Source organism: Brachyhypopomus gauderio, chromosome 4, assembly GCF_052324685.1.
Source record: "Brachyhypopomus gauderio isolate BG-103 chromosome 4, BGAUD_0.2, whole genome shotgun sequence".
In the NCBI taxonomy this organism is placed as follows: Eukaryota; Metazoa; Chordata; class Actinopteri; order Gymnotiformes; family Hypopomidae; genus Brachyhypopomus; species Brachyhypopomus gauderio.
In genome coordinates, this window is record NC_135214.1 from 30393193 (window position 1) to 30416089 (window position 22897).

A 22897-nucleotide genomic window follows, 5' to 3' on the forward strand; every position below is an offset into this window, starting at 1 on the left:
TTATAGGGGAGGGGGGTTCAAAGAACTTATCTTCCTTCTGAAACAAGAAGTGAGACATGTCGACTGAAGAGGCAGGTGGGAGAAGATGGCTGACTCCACATGACTCTTGAGGATGGTGGCCAGAGTCATCGTTTATAACTGTGTGTGGATGAGGGAAAAGTGGTAGAAGGAATGGAGTGGGGAAAAAAGACGCCTCAGAGCACAGTTACCATGACAACTCCTTTGCGCCACATGGAGTGTGTGTGTGTGTGTGTGTGTGTGTGTGTGTGTGTGTGTGTTGGGGAGTGTGTGTGTGTGTGTGTGTGTGTGTGTGTGTTGGGGGGTGTGTGGGTGTGGGGTGTGTGTGTGTGTTGTGGGTGTGGGGTGTGTGTGTGTGTGTGTGTGCGTGTGTGTGTGTGTGTGTGTAGGTGGGTGGGTGTTTGTGTATGCATGTTTGTAGTTGATTAGCATTATAAATAGGCTAAGGGTAAGAGAATAACCAGCACTCACTGTCCGTCATGTCAATATTTACCAACAAACAGCTCAGCCAAGCTCATAACTATCCAATAACCAATAAATCTTTATGGTACAGCCTCAAAAGAAGTGTTGAGATAACGGCGTGTATTTAAATGAAGATAATTGCTTCATTCCCTCCTAGCAGACGGAGGAGAGAAGGATGAGGTAGAGAAGGCCCATCTGTAGTTTGGAACTCAGGAACAGGTGCTGATCCAGGTCTTCTGCCTGAGTGGCCCCGCCCTCTCGGCTGCAGCAGCGTTCCACCATTCTCTCCTCAGGTAACGAACATCTACCCACCTTTTCACAACATAATATTCCTTTTTTATTCCAGTTGGCCACTTTTGCGACCTGGCCAGAGCAGAAGATGAGCATCTCCCCATGGCAACCGTGTTCATCATTGCCATGACAACTAGTTTTGTGGGGTAGAAAATAAACAATGGTTCAGCGAGGGCACACCAAAATGAATCGGGTGAGGGAATGACAGCTGATGAACGGGTGAGGGGATGACAGCTGATGAACGGGTGAGGGGATGACAGCTGATGAACTGGTGAGGGAATGACAGCTGATGAACGGGTGAGAGGATGACAGCTGATGAACGGGTGAGGGGATGACAGCTGATGAACGGGTGAGAGGATGACAGCTGATGAACGGGTGAGGGGATGACAGCTGATGAACGGGTGAGGGAATGACAGCTGATGAATGGGTGAGGGGATGACAGCTGATGAACTGGTGAGAGGATGACAGCTGATGAACTGGTGAGGGAATGACAGCTGATGAACGGGTGAGGGGATGACAGCTGATGAACGGGTGAGAGGATGACAGCTGATGAACTGGTGAGGGAATGACAGCTGATGAACGGGTGAGGGAATGACAGCTGATGAATGGGTGAGGGGATGACAGCTGATGAACTGGTGAGAGGATGACAGCTGATGAACGGGTGAGAGGATGACAGCTGATGAACTGGTGAGAGGATGACAGCTGATGAACTGGTGAGAGGATGACAGCTGATGAACTGGTGAGGGAATGACAGCTGATGAACGGGTGAGAGGATGACAGCTGATGAACGGGTGAGGGGATGACAGCTGATGAACGGGTGAGAGGATGACAGCTGATGAACGGGTGAGGGGATGACAGCTGATGAACTGGTGAGAGGATGACAGCTGATGAACGGGTGAGGGAATGACAGCTGATGAACGGGTGAGGGGATGACAGCTGATGAACTGGTGAGAGGATGACAGCTGATGAACGGGTGAGGGGATGACAGCTGATGAACGGGTGAGGGGATGACAGCTGATGAACTGGTGAGAGGATGACAGCTGATGAACTGGTGAGAGGATGACAGCTGATGAACTGGTGAGGGAATGACAGCTGATGAACGGGTGAGAGGATGACAGCTGATGAACGGGTGAGGGGATGACAGCTGATGAACGGGTGAGGGGATGACAGCTGATGAACTGGTGAGGGAATGACAGCTGATGAACGGGTGAGAGGATGACAGCTGATGAACTGGTGAGGGAATGACAGCTGATGAACGGGTGAGGGGATGACAGCTGATGAACGGGTGAGAGGATGACAGCTGATGAACTGGTGAGGGAATGACAGCTGATGAACGGGTGAGGGGATGACAGCTGATGAACGGGTGAGGGGATGACAGCTGATGAACTGGTGAGAGGCTGACAGCTGATGAACGGGTGAGGGAATGACAGCTGATGAAAGGGTGAGGGAATGACAGCTGATGAACGGGTGAGAGGATGACAGCTGATGAACGGGTGAGGGGATGACAGCTGATGAACTGGTGAGAGGATGACAGCTGATGAACTGGTGAGGGGATGACAGCTGATGAACTGGTGAGGGGATGACAGCTGATGAACGGGTGAGAGGATGACAGCTGATGAACTGGTGAGGGAATGACAGCTGATGAACTGGTGAGGGGATGACAGCTGATGAACTGGTGAGGGGATGACAGCTGATGAACGGGTGAGAGGATGACAGCTGATGAACTGGTGAGGGAATGACAGCTGATGAACGGGTGAGGGGATGACAGCTGATGAACGGGTGAGGGGATGACAGCTGATGAACTGGTGAGAGGATGACAGCTGATGAACGGGTGAGGGAATGACAGCTGATGAAAGGGTGAGGGAATGACAGCTGATGAACGGGTGAGAGGATGACAGCTGATGAACGGGTGAGAGGATGACAGCTGATGAACTGGTGAGAGGATGACAGCTGATGAACTGGTGAGGGAATGACAGCTGATGAATGGGTGAGAGGATGACAGCTGATGAACGGGTGAGGGGATGACAGCTGATGAACGGGTGAGAGGATGACAGCTGATGAACTGGTGAGGGGATGACAGCTGATGAACTGGTGAGGGAATGACAGCTGATGAACGGGTGAGAGGATGACAGCTGATGAACTGGTGAGGGAATGACAGCTGATGAAAGGGTGAGGGAATGACAGCTGATGAACGGGTGAGAGGATGACAGCTGATGAACGGGTGAGAGGATGACAGCTGATGAACTGGTGAGAGGATGACAGCTGATGAACGGGTGAGGGGATGACAGCTGATGAACGGGTGAGGGGATGACAGCCGATGTTCCTTACAAATATTACGACATTGCTCTAAAGCAGAAAGCCCTTTTCTATGTAAACTTTTTGGGGTAGGGTGGACTAAAATGGATCAGTTATGCTGTCACATATCTGGTGAATCATGGGAAAATTACAAATGCCATGTTATTAGCAGAGTGTGTACTGAGGGAAAATATCCCAAATGATGCAGACTTTAGGTAATTGGAACAACATACCTGATGACTAGCAAATGTCATCAGTAACAGTTTACACAAACTCTGAAACAATGTAGCTGCACTGTGAATTAGTGTAATATGCTTTGGAACAATGATGGTGGCATGGTGAAAGCGCACTTACTCTGTACACCGATAGTGTGGATCTTCTGTTCTCTCTTCTGTTAGTGCATTATTTGCAAATATTACTTTGAAGAACAGAATAAAGCAATTTAATAACTAGAGTATACTGAATGCTATAGCTTCGGTTTGCTTAATTTGAATTGCTGTTAAATGTGACAGTGTTCCTAAATATTCATGGAATGCATCTCACTAGCATCAGTCTCTAAATATGACAGAATGATAAATAAGACTCAGGCAAAGCAATGAGGGATGGGAGGAGAGAGAGAGAGAGAAGAGAGAAAGAAAGCCAAAAGAAGGGAGGGAGACGGAGAAAGAAGGAGGGAGTGCGAGAACTCGACAATAATTAGAAGGGCTTATCGGTGCTGATCACCATGGTGACGTGTGTATTCCACCACGTTTAGCCGAGGTCGACAGGCAGGCAGACAGAGGGAGGATTTGGCATTGCTCTCATTTTACACGTCCAAACCACGGCAACACACCAAAATACACACTGTCACCATGGTGCAGCGACACGCGGGAGGAGGAGCTACATGAGAGATTCATGAGGAGGTCCAGTGAAGAATCTGGATTAAGAACAACACTCCATCTTTCAGTACTGGGAATATTTTATTTAATTTGTCTTTCTGCAGAGGTGCATAGAAACACATGCCTATATGATATAATATATTAACAGCATCACCATAGACAAACATCATACACTTTCATTAACAGTTACTGTACTGTACCATACAATCCTATATGAGGAAACTTTCATTTATGTATTGTCTTCCCTGATACACACACAGATGTTTGGGAGAGGCAGCAAAAAAAGTAAATACAATAGAAAAAATAATCTCTGTTGATTTCATAGTACTGTAATAGCAGATAAACTTGTGGCAAGATTATGCTATCTCTATAATATGGCCTAACATAATGTGCAATGACCTACAATAATGTGCTACATATGTCTTTATATACAAATTACACTTTCTAATTTAAATGTGGGGTTGTATGATAAGTCAACGTTCTGTGTGTTTCTTAAACATAAGGCAACTATGGTAGACTATATACTGAAATTAAAAAACCTGAAACAGAAAAACTAACTCCCACTTGCATGAGAGACAATATTCTACATCCATCTGTCCATGTGTCCAAATGTGAAGGACGTTTCAATCACAGAGAACAATGGACAGTTGTGTATTTTTTTTTTCTCTGTTACATTACAGGCACAACTGGGACAGATCATAACATGTATAGCCATTAAGGAGGTTTAAGTAGTCCACTTAGGTAACACACACTTTACTGATGCTTGGTCCCCTTTTAACCAGTGTCCTTAACAATGGTCAGTGTAAATGGCAAGGAAGTTTTTATGATAAACTCACTGGTTTTTGAGTTTTATGATAAACTCACATTTGATTTGTGTCCATGAAAATCGGCCTGCAAACACATTCTACACATAACAAAGGTGCATCAAAGACCCCTTTTAACCTCTAAAATGAACCCTTTCACGTGGTTCTTCGAAAAAAAATAAAAATAAATAAACCCTTTGTGAAAATGGTTTTTCAAAGCAGTTGTCTGAAAGGATTTTCCTAAAAACAAAAGGCTTCTTAGAAGCACCTTCTTTAGTTCCAGACGTGGCACGGCTCTGCTGTGATGTTGATCAGACCCAGACCCGCTCACACTGTTATGCTTTAGTCAAAACAAAGCTGGGCCTCCTAGTTTGTATCATAAGGAGAGTGATGGTCCACAGTTCTGGACTGATCCAATACGAGCATGTGACTCCACAAAATAATTATCAAACACAGGTTCTGTTATAATCCACTATACTCCATTCTCACGAGTTTGCATTAGTTTTTAGAAAACACTACTCCAACATCCAATATTGCTACCACTCGCAAATGTGTGACAGGTTGAGACTTCAGGCAGACCAAAGAAAAATATTGGCTTCCACAACAAAGCGTTAGTGACATTCTGAGATGTCACTTCAGGTAAGACGATGAATATGGTACACTCAGGTTCTGATGTGCCCTACACATTAAGTTTATCGATGTTACATGTTGACCAAGGTTACATATACAGAGCTAGGTGATGCAAAGACATGCTGAGAAACCTGATGACAGACAGGTGTGTATGGGACTATGACACTGAAAGCATTACATATACTACCTTTAGGGGAAAGGGATTTGGGTTTATTTTGTGTGTGACTGCTAGATGAGAATGTGACACCCCCTCACAGAGGCACACACACACACGCACACACATACACACACACACACAGGCACACCAAACACCCCCCCCCCCCCCCCCCCCCCCAACACTGGCCATGATGTCACCCTCTTGACCGCATATCCCATCATCCCCGTGTGGGCCTCTTCAGGTCAGGGTCGTCACTTCAGGCTGGCTATAGCTGGCTGCGACTGTAAGGGCATCTTTGCAGCTCTCTGCAACCAAGAAATGGAACAGGTGAAAGAGGAGAGACAGTATCAGCACACACACACACACACACACACACAATTTTACACAGGAGCACTGGAGAACACAGCAAGATTGTGTTTGTCAAATGGAGTGGTTCTGTACCACCTACCAACCCCCGATGCATTTATATAGTAATGTACACAGAGGCACAACCCTGTACTGCGCTGCATGGCTGATTTAAGCCAGACCACCTCTGGCCCTTGTAGACACCACGCAGGCTCTTGAAATACACACAGCTGGGATGCCATGAGGCTCATGCATGAGGCTCACAAAAACCTATTAGCAGCAATTAAAGCGGAGCTCTCACTTGGGACCGGCGACGTGTCCAGAACTTTTGTCTCGCCTGCCGCTGCTGTGTTTCACAGGAGGCTGACATCTCTGCCACACCATTGCACACCCATCAGAACAGAGGCAGCCCAAAACCAGCTGCCATGCAAATCAGACGGGCAGTCGATGGGTGAATAGCAAATCTCTGCCATGGCTGTGTCATACTGGAGCTTCATCATTTCATCGCTTCTGGGTTTTTTTTTCTTTGTAGGGGGGTGGGGGGGGTTGTTTTTTTGTAGGGGAGCAAATTTCTGCAGGATCTGGTGGAAGATCTGGATAGGGTGGTATAGTCTTTTTCACTATGCTTTCACTATTTTTCACTACCAAAAAGGTTGCGCTCATCAAATCTCACAAGCTCCATTAACGAACATTTCCTTGAAATCCAATTCAACGTTCCTCCGACATAAGAAAGAATCTATTATGTTACAAAACGTGTAAATGTGTGAATATAAGTTTCCAACATGCCTTGGACATATTGGGTCCTTATGACTGGTAGACCAGCACAGATCAGCACATCTTTCTAAGCACAGAGCAGCAACAAGAGCTGCTATCATGGAGTCAGTGTTACTAATCACAGCTCATCTTCTGACAAGGCCACAGCTGCCAGTCTCACCACCAACCAGCCTCCTTATGACTCCCAGAATGCATCTGTCTCATCGCCAAATTGCATGGCTTCTCAACCGTTGCGGTGTGTCTGAGCAGGTTGTTCACCTTTGCGTATATCTGTGAATGGGGATTAGCCAGCACACAGCCTTGGTATAGTGGGATAAGACACCATTAAGCCTGTAATGGGGGACAATCTCAAGAAAACACACCACTCGAAAGGAAAGGTCCTCTACTGTATGGTCCACCCTCAATGGTCGATAATTATTGAAGCACAAATTGTGAAGCTTGAACAGTTAATATAGATATATGCTGATATATGTAAGTTGATATCTTGGTTTCGGTGAGTGATTCTCAATTACTGGTTTCTTGTTTTAAACAGAAATGTGTTAATGACTTTCTGCCATTTATCAGCCTTTAGGGTCCCCATCCAGTCCCTAAGGAATTCCAGTCACCACTCATCCAATACACCAGCACAAGAAAATCTACGTTCTACATTCTCCGGTTTGTTGAAAAGGAGAAGAATGCGAAGGTCTTCACGCACTGGATTGAAAACCTTCAAGCATCGGAACCTGGAACCTCCAATTTTGCTCAGATATGGTGGGGTAGGATATTTACTCAAGCAGCTGATGTTGTTTGCAGATTCAGGCTGGCCACAACCTATCAGAGCTGAGAGGCATTTCAGGCCTAAAAGGAAACTGAGGCTCTCACTAAAGACAGATTTTGGTTGAACTGGATGTTTTGTGTTCAAGCTTTTTCCTGATATTGCCACCTAATCAGCGTTAAATTGCTGCAGTCTGGAAATGCAGAGCACAAATTTATTGGAAGGCACCTTCCACACAGCATAGTTTTGTATGTTTACCCCCTCCACCCCCGCACCAGTGGAATACTGAAAGCTGGGGTTCAGGTTTTTGAATGAAAAATGAGCAGACCCAATGCTGTATTTTTCAGCACAGTGCTAAATCCATTGTTCACCATGTTTTCTTGATCAGTTTTAATGATTTGGGGGTTTTTTTGTGCTTTTTCCCCCCTCAAATCCAAAAGCAGGATTTGAAATAGGATTTTGGACAGGACAGGAAGAGTGCTCCATTTACTGCATTTACACAGTAACAAGGTTATCTGGTCTGGAGCAATAACAAAGAGACCAGGTGGAAGTGCTGACAAAATCGAAGAGAGAGAAAAAATGGCACCTGTTCTACTGCAGAGAGATGAAACCTTGGTGAAAGGTAAGCAACTGAAAAAAGTCTCCCACATTCTACCTTTTTTTGACATAGCAGACTGATGGTTTGAACTGAAACACTTAGCAGCAAGAGCCTGCATTTGCTATGCATCTGACCACACTATAAATCATGAATCAATCTCATTTTGAGAGTATAATGCGGCTAAGTGTCGCAAAGTCCTAAATGGATTTGGTTCAGATTGACCTTTTCCTTTTGCTTTTAAACTCTTTAAACTCTTTTTTGCCTACAGCCTCTCAAGCCTAAAAAATGGCAGAAAATGACTTTAGAAGCTTGATCTGTGGCTCTGGTGTGTCTGGTGTACCTGTGCGGATGGTGGGATCGGCCGTACAGGAGAAGTCCCCTGAGGTCAGGAGGAAGCACGTGCCCTCTTTCTTGCCCTTATCCCGGTTGCGTGAGCGACGGAGCGACCACCTCTCACTGGGGGAGAGAGGCTGGGTGAGGCTACAGCCCTCCTCCTCCACCAGGGCTGCATTGGCATCGCCATTCTGTTTTGAGTCTGACGTGACAACAAAGGAGAACAAAGGAGAAAAGGACATGGATGTCAGTGCCAGTGACTACAGTGAATTCAGTTTCACACTTTATTAGTTTTCCTACAGATGTGTTTTAGCTGAATTTCCTGTTGCCCATTGGTATTGTGTTTCATTCCATTTCAGGAACCGAGGTGACCGTGTTTTTACCTGACCGATTCCTCACAATGCTCTCCTCAGCCGCAAGAGGGCATGTGTCACTCTGCGTGCTGTTCCTGTGCGAGTTGCTCTCAGACTTTCCAAAGGAGGCAGAGTCCAGTGCCAAGTCTGGGTTTGGGTGGTGCCTCTTCTTTCTGGGGAGCTTCTGCTTGGCCATGGCCAGAGAGTAGTACATCCCGAAATTGTTGACAATAACGGGGACCGGCATGGCGATGGTCAACACACCAGCTAACGCACAAAGAGCACCAACCATCATGCCCAGCCAGGTCTGAGGATACATGTCCCCATAACCCAGCGTTGTCATAGTAACTACAGCCCACCAGAAGCTGATGGGAATGTTTTTGAAATGAGTGTGGTTGCTACCGCTGGGGTCGGTCGGGTCAGCACCTATGCGCTCAGCGTAGTAGATCATGGTGGCGAAGATGAGGACGCCGAGGGCGAGGAAGATGATGAGGAGGCAGAATTCGTTAACACTGGCACGCAGAGTGTGGCCGAGCACCCTCAACCCCACAAAATGTCGCGTCAGCTTGAAGATGCGCAGGATCCGCACAAATCGGACCACACGCAAGAAGCCGAGCACGTCGGTGGCAGCTTTGGAGGACAGCCCGCTCAGACCCATCTCCAGGTAGAAGGGCAGGATGGCCACGAAGTCAATGATGTTCAGCATGTTCTTGACGAAGAGCAGCTTGTTGGGGCAGCAAATGATGCGCACCAGGAACTCGAAGGTGAACCACACCACACAGACGCCCTCCACCAATGTGAGCACGGGCTTGGTGACCACCTCCAGAGTGAACGTCACCTTCGTGGTGTTGCCGTCAGATGTCACGGTGGTGCGGTTCTGGAGCTCATTGAAAGCTTCATGCGTCTCGAGGCAGAAGTTGGTGATAGAGACCAAGATGAAGAAAAGAGACACAAAGGCGATGATCTGCAAGACACAAAGCCATCATGTTTAGCTAATATGATAACATCGGGATAAAGATATAACATATGCCTTTGATAATGATTTTAAGCTTAGTCATTTTTAATGGGTCAAATTCTAATGCTTACATGTGAGCATGAGCTGACCAACCATACATATTTTTCATAGGCTATATAGGTTATATAGGTTATATAAGGTATGTGTAATGTAAATACTACATAATAAAAGTTATATGTCCATATATTATCTGAATTCAACACTGTATCTCGATGACAGAATAATCATGGGAGCGAGAATAGTAATGTCTATTTTACTATTGTTAATACTGAAATTCATACATCTCCATTCAAAGCATGGCTTTTAATTTACCTCATAAAACTATTCATTTAGCAACAATAATGAAACGGCTCTCACAAAATTGTCTCTTCATTTACACTAATCAAAGCAATAACTCACGTAATAACGCACATTGAGACATGCTGCGTGAAATTATTTCTCCATTAGCTCAAACAATTATGGTCTCCTCATTTCTGTCAGGCACAGTGGGTGGGCTTTCATACCAGCACAACAGAAACAGTGATAACTAACAGAAATAAAAATAGAACACCATCTGAAATCAGAGTGAATCTTTTCTCAATGAGTGTAATGATATGGTTGGGTTATATTGTCAAGAAATCTCTATGCCATCAATAAAATGTTCAGTACTTAATTATTTTATTATTGCAAAAGTTCAAGTTTGATTTGACATAAGAGTACATTTGAATGATTTTATTTTGCTAGCATAAGATTTTTGACAACTCATCAATACAAAAACCCCCTACAAAAACAGTATTTAGTATTGTTATGTATAATTCAGTGTTTGGTGGCCCTACAGTAACAAAAGTGTGAGCAAGAATCAACAAAAGAATCAAATGAAGCTTCATAGATATACTGTACTGTGGCATTAAAAACTATGACACTATACTCCAAAAATGTCTGTTGCAATAACTGCTGCGCCAAATTTAAGCTTAAAACCACAGCTATTCACAAATAAGATGAGTAAACAAATGAAATGTTGTTGGCGTTGTCAAGCCAACACTACCAAGAAAACTGGTGACTTTAGGAAACAGCACACTCATTATTCACGCAGCACAAATCTCTAAGCAGGTTAGCCCTGCCATTGCTAGCTCTCTGTATGATGCTGTTAGCCACAGTTCCAACCGACTAAGTGAATTTTGCGGGGAGAGAGAGGAAGATGGAATGGGCGAATCGAGACCAAGGATGGGAGGGGGCAGGAAGAGCAAAGTGACCCTGACGACCGCGCAGTGCTTGACTTTCACAACAGACAAGAGACATACATGCTATGGTGGAGTGATCATGTCTGCTAATGTTTACACACGTGCTATGGTAGATGCGGCCCACACGGCTGAATGAAAACCTTGGTGACAGAGGTACTTTAACCCAGTTGACTTTTCGCAGCCTTCACTGCTAGCAGAAGCTAACTATAGACAGCCTTGATTCGAGCAGATTCTGGATTTGTGTTGAAACAGATACGCCTAATATGGCGTCCGTCTTTCTGCTATTGACCTTGTCAGGAACACAATACCTGCACCTTCATTCATCCTCACTCAGCAGCTGTTTAAATAGACAGACGGGCAAAGCTCACTGAAAACATTCTACTAGCGTTAAGCATTTCGTTTTAGACTCCAGAATCCACTCAAATTGTCAAGATTTCTTCAACTGTAATTGCAATTTTTTGTAGGAGATTAACAAAATTCAGTCTTGAAAGATGAATGGGATAATAAACCTATGATTCAAATTTCTCTCATACGGTTACACCCATAGGTGTGATAATAGGTGTGATAATATCAACTGTGATAATTCTGGCCAAAATGATATCTCTTAAAGAATAAATGAAACATCCTGAAAATGAATCAGATAAAAATGACATTGGTCTAAAAATTACATGGGTCTTATCCCATTTTGTACTATCATATGTTCTGTCATACTATGATAGCTTTACTAGGAAAAGAAGTATAGTGACAGAATATCTGGAAGAATTAGCAGCTTGTATAATAGAGAAGCTCCTTCAAATGAACTCACAAGCATGCACACACCAGCACAGACACAGTAAGGTCAAGGTCAACACTCTTGAGTTGTTTCTAATCTTACTCAGTCATCAATACCACGACTAGGCAACACATCCAGACAGAGAAGTGCCCAGAAAGGAGACAGTGGGCTACAGAGACAGAGTGTGTGTGTGTGTGTGTGTGTGTGTGTGTGTGTGTGTGTGTGTGTGTATACGGGTGCAGCTGTAAGTGTCTGCTAAAGGCTACATGTTGTCTCCCTTGCCAGCTGTTCATTATTGCCAGCCCTCTACTTCCGCACTCTTCTCTCACAGGGATAATATTATACAACAGGTTATGCACCTGTTGCTCATTCTGTGGATGCAGTTCTATTAACAAGCCTGTCAGAAACATTCTTGAAGAATCTATTTGAAGCAAAATATTACTTATTTAAAAGCACTGAGCAGAATTAAATATTGAGTATCTACTGGATTGTGTCATACTTGCAGAACTCAAAGCATTTAGGGAAAAAACCCTGTTGATAGTTGTTAGAATAACTCAATAGCACAATATTTAGGAAGGTCTTATAAAATGCCTAGTGAACCATGACCATTTATACCAGTCAAAACCAGGGTTGAAATCCTCCGATGATTTTACAGCATCAACTTCATTCCTGTCTGATATTAGAATGGGTGTGCAAGGGATACAGTAAATCCAGGATTCACTCCAATAAGCACTAAGCAATCCACTATAACAAAAAATCTTTGTTCCAATTACAAATCCACTCCTCTCTCTCTCTCTCTCTCTCTCTCTCTCTCTCTATATATATATATATATATATATATATATATATATATATATACAAATCCTTTCCACATCATTAATTAAAAAGATGTCAGTCTGATTCATTATTAACTATTCAGAATTTCAAACCAAGATGTGTTGCCTACAGAAATTATTCAGTATGCACTGTGCACTGTATACTGCATTGATACAACACATTGTTTTACCTTTACAAAATACATTTATGCACGTATCTGCATGCATCTGCATGTATTTGCATGTGTCTACATGTATCTGCATGTAGTTGTTTCATTGATATGGGCCTGTTGGACACACCTGCTGGAAAGAAATGAGTCCACAGGGGACTGAGGAAAGGCTGAGCAAGTTTCAAATATAGTCATTTTCCAGCCATGCAAACCACCCCAGAGGCAGAATGAGGAATGACTTAATGAAGTCAGCTAAGTCTTTCCATTCTCTAGTTGAATATACTAGATCCATTCATTCTCCCCATAACTCAACATATTTACAATTACGTTGTTTGAACAAAATAATAACACATAAAGAAGACTATGGTCATGTGACACACAAACCTTCTAGATTTCTGCACGAACTGTCACGTTGAGGACCCCGGCCCCTCCCCTTTGGGCGTGTGTATACGTGGTCCACGTGCTTTGTCTGCGTCTGTGGAATTCCGTGGTGAAGGCTATGTAGTGTGATAATGTGTATCACCTGTGAATCGTTTCGTAATCACATGGGGCTAATGTGGTTTGTCTATTTAATGTGCGCTCGCGCAGTGTCCTGTGCTCGTCGTTGTCTAAGGATACACGTTGTTGTGTGAATGTATCTTTGTTCTTCGTGCGCTGTATGCGCTTATTTGTCAATAAAAGTAACCGTGACGTCAGTCAGCAAGGATTCCCGTGTCTCATCCTTCGCCCTGCCCGCGTGTCACAGAACGACGAGCCGTCTGAGAGACACAGAAAGATGCCAGGCTATGCCACTCGGCCCAAAAAGAGCCAGCGCCTCAGCAAGCGGCGTCACCGCGCCTCTTGCTCGCCACCGCGCCGCGAAACCACGCCAACGTTGGAACAGATGTTGCAGGAACCAGTGTGCGCGGTCCAGCTGGCTACGGCTCAGGAGGTTGAGAGCGACAACCCCGAGCTGGCGGAATCGCCCTGCGAGGGGGCGGTGAGGGCATGGCGATCGAGGCACCCTTCTCCTCTCCGCGCCCTCTCGCCTCTGAGGGTGGGCTCCTGTGTGATCGGTGCCATCGCCTCAACCCCAGAGGGCGAGTTCGGGGAAGCTGATTCCGAGGAGGAGGAGGGTGAGGAAGACCATCCGCCGCCCGAGTGTCCCTCTCCCACCATCGGCTACGGTGAGGAGGAGGAGGAAGACGAGGAAGACGGCTACACTCCGTCGCTATGCGACGCCTCCACCGTTGACTACGGTGGGGAGGGGGAGGAGGCCTACCCTCCGTCGGGGAGCGACGCCACGACAGTCGACTACGAGGAGGAGGAGTCAGAGGAAGAGGACTACCTCCCTCCACCCGTGGATTCCTCTTCCACCGTAGGAGAGGGGGAGGAGGTCGACGGTGGAGATTACCCTCCGTCGGAGCACTCTGCATACCCCGCTGATCACGAGGAGGAGGATCGCCCTCTGTCTGTGCACTCGGGCATCTCAGAGTGCACGGACAGCGAACCTTACTCAGAGGAAGAGGGCAGTCCGCCCCCCTCTGAGTGTTCTGCGGGGAAGGTGAAGGGGAGGTGGAGTTCGTCCTCCGACCGTTCCGGAGGAGAGAAGATGGACTGCTCCCGGGGTGGCAGCCCGGAGCAGCCCATGAGCTGGAGCCGGGGCAGCGAGGCGGAGGAGATGGAAGTGGAAGCGCCCAGGGTCGACTCCAGAGGGACCGTCAGACGTGCTGCGCCAGGCGCGTTTACCAACCGTGCTGCGCCAGGCGCGTTTACCAACCGCGCTGCACCCAGCGCGTCGGCCAGCCGCGCTGCACCCGGTGGAGGGTTCGCAGCAAGGGCAGGAGGAGGACCGCCCAACGCAGCACCTGCCGCACCAGTAGCTCCCGGGCTCTCTCCCCTCATCGCTCTCCTCCTGGCGCGCAGCCTGGCGCCTGTTTCGTGTGTGTGTGTGCCTGTGTTCGTAAGTCTACCCGTATGTGTACCAAACCCCCTCTTCCTGTTTGTGTCCATGTGTGTAAGCGTGCCTGTTTGTGTGTTTGTGACCGTGCCGTTCAATGTGTCTAACGTTTTTTCCCCGGTCTTCCCAGGGAGGGTGTGCTAGGCGATTCGTGACGGACGCTTCGCCAAGGGCAGTCACCTCCCCGACGCAGGACTGAGCGCGTCGGATCCGCCCATCGTCGTGGGTTCGGGGCACTCGGTCCTGTTGGCACCCCGGGACAGGTAGTGCCCTTGGAGGGGGCGTCTGTCACGTTGAGGACCCCGGCCCCTCCCCTTTGGACGTGTGTATACGTGGTCCACGTGCTTTGTCTGCGTCTGTGGAATTCCGTGGTGAAGGCTATGTCGTGTGATAATGTGTATCACCTGTGAATCGTCTTGTAATCACATGGGGCTAATGTGGTTTGTCTATTTAATGTGCGCTCGCGCAGTGTCCTGTGCTCGTCGTTGTCTAAGGATACACGTTGTTGTGTGAATGTATCTTTGTTCTTCGTGCGCTATATGCGCTTATTTGTCAATAAAAGTAACCGTGACGTCAGTCAGCAAGGATTCCCGTGTCTCGTCCTTCGCCCTGCCCGCGCGTCACACGAACATCGCACCTGAAAATTTATTAACTCACTGGTGTTATGTTATGTTCTGAACTAGACATTCGTGAGCTAAGCATTTCTTAGGATACATTTATTGGTAGGTCTTCATCTTAAATTCACTGAGTTAACAGTGACTCAAAAGCCGACATATTAAGTGTTAAATGTGCAAATTTTAAGGCAAACAGTGGTCACACCGAAAATTTATTTGATGTAATTATTCTCTTTTGTTCATTATTGACCTATTGCCTCACCTCCCTCAACTCCACTTCAGTAAGAAATGCATCCCATAGAAGGCACTTACTACTGATCATGTATGTAAGAAAAAAGTCATCACAATTCATCATATGCTAAATAATCAATCATGTCCAGTACCAGCATGCAAAAACAAACAAACAAAAAGAAAGTGGGCGGGGCTTACAGAGCAGCTGTAGATCTTCAGGTTCAGTTACCACCAGGAAGGCGGCGCAGACGCCCTCAGCGTTTGGTTTATCTAAACGGCAAATGATTAATCCCAGCACTAAACAAAAAGGGACAAGCTGCCTAGACTTTTCGAAAGCACTTCGGTAACGACAACGGAAAAAAAAAAGCCTGGAACTCAAAGAAGACACCATCATCGTGCTCATAAAAGACTCCGAGGAGAACTAACCATACCATGCCGTCCTCCTCAGGACCTGGTCAACCTGCATTTGGAACGTCAGCACCTGTGTGGTTCCTCATACATAACAATAACTGAAAGATGTCACTGTATCATATTTCACACAGAGGCTTACAAAGACATTAAGTTTACAATAAAAAATTATGTTTTTCTAAACACTGTCTATGTGTGAATCTATGCCAGTGGTTGCAGTTGGTCTCTGTCATACTGTGGCTCTAGCCAAGGCCTGCTGCTGGATGTCCGTTCATGCTGATGCTGTCAGCAGCTGTTGATGCAATATGAAGGAAGAATGGATCTACTATTGTATAATTGTTGTACCAATATTACGTATAGTAAAATTTGGATACTTTACAAAACCTTGACTAGGTGGATCAAGGTTGGAAGTTTTTGTTGGAAAGTGAACCCCGCATGTTGGTATATGTCCTGGAATAGCAGCCAGCTGTCTTGCACGATGCTGCTGTAGTGGGCATGCTCAGAATAAAAGAACAGTTATGCTCACAGAAATGCTCCAAGTGAAAAAACCCATCCTGGTTCAAAGGCAAGCGTGCACCTGGTGAATTGTGCATGGAGGAAAATTCACTACACTGAATGCTGAGTCATGACTGCTCTCAATTTGAACCAAAGAAAAAATGTCACCAGAACTACACAAATGTGACTCAACACATTCCTGTGGTATTTATATGCTACAGACACTGCAAGCATTTCTTCATGTTTGACACTCAGACCTTTGTAAACACTCCAAATGGAATCTTTTTACAGATATTTAAAGTTATTTTTAGAGTTGGGTTTTTACACCTTTGGGTTTTTACACCTTTTACAGTATTTCAGTTAAATGTATTTAGTACTTTCAGATAGAAGTTAATTAAGAGGGAGAAAGTATTGAGGGAAGATTTTTAGAAGCAGCTAAAAATGCTAAAAGATCAATCCCCCATGAGCTGCCTGACCCTTAGGGAAGCTAGCAGACCAGAGTCAGAGTTAGTTTGACAGCAGCAGTTAGGTGGGTGCAAGACCATGGATTTCATAGCACACTCACTCTGTAACTGGTAACCAGTATAACTGGTAAAGAGTGGGAATAATGCAAGGAAATTGAACGCTAATGCTTTCTCTTGAAACCTAAGTGGCTGTTAATGACCAGAAATGGACTTAGGGTGAACTGTGCATTACTACGTGTCTATCTACATTAGCTTCTTATTCTCCTGAGTGTCAAAAAGCACTTGGACTGTGCACTATAGATGAGGAAAGTGTCCCAGCCCAGAGAACGCACTCACATTGCAAATCCTGTCTTACACAGCATTAAACATTTTGGTGTAGTTCAGTGGTTCAACTGCAAAAAAAATCGCCACGGAGCTAGCGTGTTTCTTGGGGATGAAACGGGGGAATCAAACATACATACGAATACCAGTGGCGGCTTGTTCATTAGGGCGATTGGGCGACGCCCCACCAGGATAAAAAGGAGGTTTTTTTTTTCTCTCATTCTATCACGGTATTTCACTAGCTATGTCTGTACTCTACTGGACAGCGTCTCTTGCCTCTGAATGCCATTGTCCAATCAGCGATGACGTTCCCTGTAGTCCCGCCTTTTTTGGGGCGATTTGAGTCTAACTGTAAATCGCCCCGACTGCTCTCGTAGACTCTCATGTTAAAAGTTTTTTTTTCAAAGTGTAGGCGCTGCAATGCAATGTCTATGGGTTCCGGGAGGGCTCGCCCCAACGTGCTTACGTCAGACGTTACGTAGGGAAATTACGGAAGTTCGCAATCTGCTCAACATGGACAGCGTTCCTTCAACACAGAAAAACTCGATCGTGTCATTAAAAGAAGTGCCATTCTCTCGTCGTAACAATGACGACAAATTAGCAACTAAGGAATTAGGGCCACCGAGGCCAAATTTAAGCATAAAGCAAGTGTCTACAAAGGGAGGAAAAACATATAACCGGGGTTTTTCCCTTAACTGGTATGAACGGAAAACATGGCTAGCGGGCTGTGAAGTAGCGAGCGCCCTGTTCTGCTATCCCTGCATTCTGTTCCATCCAAATGGCGGTACTGGCACAGACATCGCATGGACGACTACAGGTGTCAGTGACATGCATCATCTCTCAGAGAAGGTGAAAAAACATGAAACGTCGAAGCTACATATGGACAGCTGCCTGAAATTTTCAGCTTTCGGGAAGATAAATATTGCTGCGCAGTTGGACGAGGGCTACAGGATAGCTGTGCGTAAGCACAACGACGAGGTGAGCAAGAACCGCCACATACTGGCCCGTCTTATTGACTGTGTTAAATTTTGTGGAGTGTTCGAATTGGCACTGCGAGGCAGAGATGAAACGGAGGGCTCCAACAACCCTGGGATTTTCCGTGGCCTGGTGGATTTAGTGGCGTCGCTGGATGAGGTGTTTGAGGAGCACTTGAAATCTGCCACAGTCTTTAAGGGCACGTCAAAGACAGGAACAAGTCAGGAACATGCCTGACTTTAATGAGAGGGTTATTGATCACTTTGCTGGTTTTAAAGAGAGACGAGCAAAATTTCAGTACAAGTGATTAATGTAATTAGTAAAAATTTTAAAAAAATTTTTAAAATGCAACACCCAAAATAAAATGCTGTCTGAGAATACAGAAATTGAGTGGGAAAGATTCAGTTTATTTAATTAAAGGTAAATCTGGCCTCTCCATGTTTAAAATTGTTTGTGAGGTCACCTTGGATGTCATCACAACAATTGCCCCCCCTGAGATATTTGTCAGGGGCCGCCACTGACGAATACATTCAATAATCAGAACAGCAGGGGATGCAAACATAACCAAGCGAGTTTCATAAAAGCAGCACGGAACGGGCACGCCGAGCCCGCATGTTAATTTGGATTTGGATACATAAGAGATAAAAGGAGCTTTGATGACACGAGATGAAATGCAACAGGCCGTTCACTCCGCCGTTCAAGGCGCTGGTGCGTCGTGCGCAGACACCTGGTTCGGGCTGCTTTCAGCGCAGCGTCTGAGGAGCGAGCCCAGCGTAGCCGGCGATAGCACGGCCCTCACGCCTTATCCAATTAGCCAGGCGGTGATTAATTACTGCTGAGCCCCACCGTGAACCCAGTAATCATGAGGTAGGATGAAAACAACACCGGCACCACAGAGACGAGTGCGCGGCGCTCCTCTCAAGCTGCTGATCCTGTTATCAAGGTGGATCCGATTCATGTGCTGCCTACTGACTCACAGACCATTACAAAAAGAACAGACATCACAGTTCATGTTGTGAGTGTGTGTTTTTGACCATAAGCATTTTTCTTATCTCTAAATCACATTTAAGGTATGTGTACACTCTGTAAGTTGTGGACACACAACTCTGATCAAGCAAGTGATGTCTGAGTGGCCAGCTGTGCGGAGTATGGATGAAATTTATAGGGACAATCAGCCAGGTTTGCACCCTGGTCTAACATGCAACTGAAAAAATAAATGCTTAATGTTTTTTGCAACCCACCCTGCTCCCCTATTTTTGCTACAGTTTTACAGACCGAGTAACCTCCTAAATTCTATTCCTAACAGCATTAGCCAACCAGAGAAGCATCCATTCAGGAAACATGAGCCCTCTGGCTTATAATGCACAATGAATGGGAGAGGCCCAGAGACCTCAGGAGGTGAAGTACCCAGAATTGACCAAGCCACACGTCTGCTCCACAACAGTACTGAGAGACTGCAGTGGTCTTCTGAATGTGTTGAGAGCTGCGGGTATAGACTAAACCTGCTCTGTCTACCACCGTCCTGATGACTTGTTTTTCAAGAGGACTTAATCCTATTGTACACTGCCATGCCCACTCCCACAGTGCCCAAGTAAATGAAAACACAAAGAGAGGTAAGGATGTGTGTGTGTGTGTGTGTGTGTGTGTGTGTGTGTGTGTGTGTGTGTGTGTGTGTGTGTGTGTGTGTGTGTGTGTGTGTGTGTGTGTGTGTGTGTGTGTGTGTTTAGTAGAAGAATTGGAGAGATAGAAGTGAGTTGGTTTATGGAAAAAAAACCTTCAAAAGGAGCAATATAGAGTAACTTTAAATTGAGGGACAAAATGTACAAACAATCCTTTGTCAACAAGAGAAAGATGTAAATATATTGTTATTTTTTTATATATAATGATACATTTTCCAAAACCCATTTTCACACTCAAGCGTTTACATCCAAGCATCTGTCTTTGGTGGACAATCCAGATGCAGTTCATTGCAATTAAATTCAGCCATGAAATCTGTATTCATTAATGGTGAAAGTGTAGAATAGAGCATGCTAACATATCTGGAAAGCTGTTGTAGAGTTCAGGGACCAAAATACCAGTCACAGTAATACATGAGATAGTTTCATAAAGACATCTGATTGGGTCTCATAGTTGCATTCATAATCCTTTCTGGACAATTCATTTAAGAGAGGAAGCATGAATACATTAACACAATGACAAAGGGTTGACTGCTGTTGTTTATAAATGAGTGAGTGTATAACTGTGTTGCAAGAGGTACATTACATATATTAATGTATCAATAATTGTACTACAGCTAATCACGTGACTTAGTTTGCTGGTAAACACAAGATGTTCAATGATATACAACAGCACAATGGAGATGCCACTGTGTGTGACAGCTCTGGCTTGTCTCAATCTGATAAGCCCAAGGTGTCAGTGCAGAGAAATGACATACATTACTGCTTCCATCTTTCTCTGCTTTCTTGCTCTGTTCTCTCTCTCTCTCTCTCTCTCTCTCTCTCTCTCTCTCTGTCACTAACAGCTGTCCTTTGCTGGCATATGGATACTGAAAGTCAACTGGTGCTGTGGAAACTAATTTAATGGCTGTTATATTATTTCTATATATTAACACTGGTTTTACCCTGTGGATAACACAGCAGGAACCATTCACTAATTGTATCATTCACTTTTTAATTTTTGTGATGATGTCAGTGGACAATTTTTAGGAACTAATCGATAGGGCAGGCCGGGGTTAATTTTCTGCACTTATGTGTTCGACCTGTAAAAATATCTCATATTCAATTAAACCTCTCCATGAAAATAATCACTTTATAGTATAAAGTGGCACTTGGTAGATTTCAAGAAACTATCTTAAGCAAATGTATTTCTGGGTGTGGTTATAACCTAATGTTGAATAAACCAACCTATTAGTTTTAGGAAATCATTAACCAGTATCCACTTAGAAGCAAATATTGTCTCGCATGCGTATTGCCATTAGCATGATAAACAGTCATGCCATTTTGATTTAATGATAAAAGCATACTGGAAAGCATTACTCTGTAATTTTTCCTTGCAATGTCAATTGCTAATTGTTTTAAGGTTGCTCAATTCTATACAATGTAATTATTAGGACTTCTGTGCGCACCATACGAGAGTGCGTCTGTGTCCGCTTTTCATCCACTGTGAAAGAGATGCAGGTGCATCTAATGTAAATAGTCTGTGCCGAAAATGTTTCCATTGGTTTCCGCGGTACCAAATCCCCGATACTTCGTTTGCGGTTATTACGAACAAAGCTCAAAACCAAGTATAAGTTTACATTGTAAAAGCTATACAAATGACGTCCCTAATAACGTTGCACTTTCGACCAAACTACAGGAACGTAGCACCTGTTGATGGCGACTCTTCACGTGCGTAACAGGTACTTCGTATGTTCGTTTGCATTTGACTTACAATTAAAATGACGCTGGCTTACCCTGGCAGCACGGGATGAGTAAGGATCCTCGAAGAGAGCCCATATCTTTGGTTGCCAAACTTCACAGCAGCCTCTAGACCGGTCAGGACAGTCCTCGATACCAAAACGTCGTGGGAGATCTCGGTCATCCTCGGTATCCTCGGGATCTGGCGGCTCGAAGATGTCAAGCGCTTCCTCCGCGTCCCGGTGCTGGCGGTAAGTCATCCAGCAACAGGGCTCCACGTCGGTCTCATCGATGCCCCAAAACGCAAGCTCCTCTTCAAACAGCGGGCCGCACACGTCGGCGGGGCAATGAAGCTTGCCAGTTCTGTAATAGTTTAACACGTATGCGAATATGCCAGGGTGTCGATCAAAAAAAAATTCGTTGGTGGTCTGTCCCGTTTCTGCGCCTGGGTTGACCTGGGTCTCTGGGTCGGCCAGCCAGGCCAGGCGGGTGCCCGGTATGGTCCTAAGGGTGCTCTTGTAGGTTTCGTGCCGGGTACCACCAACGTTGATTACGATTTTGTCCGAATCTTCCCCCCTGGCCATCTCTTCCTTTAGACATGTTTTAGACGGAGGTTTGTTGCCTGACTTGCGCCCACGATAAGACGAAACACACACCGAGCTAATCATAGATTTAGATGGAGAGGCTACCCGTGGTAACTCCCTCAGTTGATGTTTAAATCCCTGTGTAGTTTTATAGCAGGTATCATCTGGAGGAGGAAGCAAAACTACTGGAAGGAGTTTCCGTTATGATCAACATAGTATCATCAGGGCAACGTCGGTCGCTAAGGCCTTGGAGACATGACAAACCACCTGTTATCCGTCCACTCCGCCTGATGCTCGATATAACTGTAGCAAAAAAAATTAGGTAAGGGAGGAAACTTGCGTTTTTTCGCCGTTTTCTAAATATAGTGACAAAATAAGAACAAAACCAGAGGTGAGTAAATGTCTCATTTCAGTCGGTTGATCCAAAGGTCCATACACCTTTAGCTCTAAGGCTCCGTCATGTATTTTGAAGTGCAGTCTAAACGTCGCTGCATGGAAGCTGGAGATTTGTCATGCATTTAACAGTTAAGTCCCACGGCTTGCTGTTAAAGCCTCGGTCCAACTTCACAATTCACAAAAATGATAAAGGGCTCTCACCTGCGCTTGCATTATCGCGAAATCTCCAGAAATATGTCAAAGTTTGAAGAAGTACAATGGTTACCACAGTGGGGGGGAACAGAGCATTGACCAGCTAAACGTGATGAAAAAAAATCATAATGTTCATAATCCAAGTGCCGGAGGATGTGTCGAAGTCAGTTTGTTGAGAAAGATCTGTTGCATGTCTTCAA

General features: G+C 45.2%; 1 protein-coding gene across 1 annotated transcript; it reads right to left on the reverse strand.

The window, feature by feature from the left end:
• Positions 1-5710: 5710 nt before the first annotated feature.
• On the reverse strand, positions 5711-22897 carry kcnc4 (potassium voltage-gated channel, Shaw-related subfamily, member 4). The gene is made up of 5 exons (XM_077003756.1): positions 22707-22897; positions 21582-22412; positions 8722-9655; positions 8346-8540; positions 5711-5839 (listed from the first exon to the last, which is right to left on the reverse strand). The coding sequence occupies exons 2-5, from the start codon at positions 22191-22193 to the stop codon at positions 5772-5774; spliced, it is 1809 nt and encodes a 602-aa protein (XP_076859871.1). The 5' UTR covers positions 22194-22412; positions 22707-22897; the 3' UTR covers positions 5711-5771.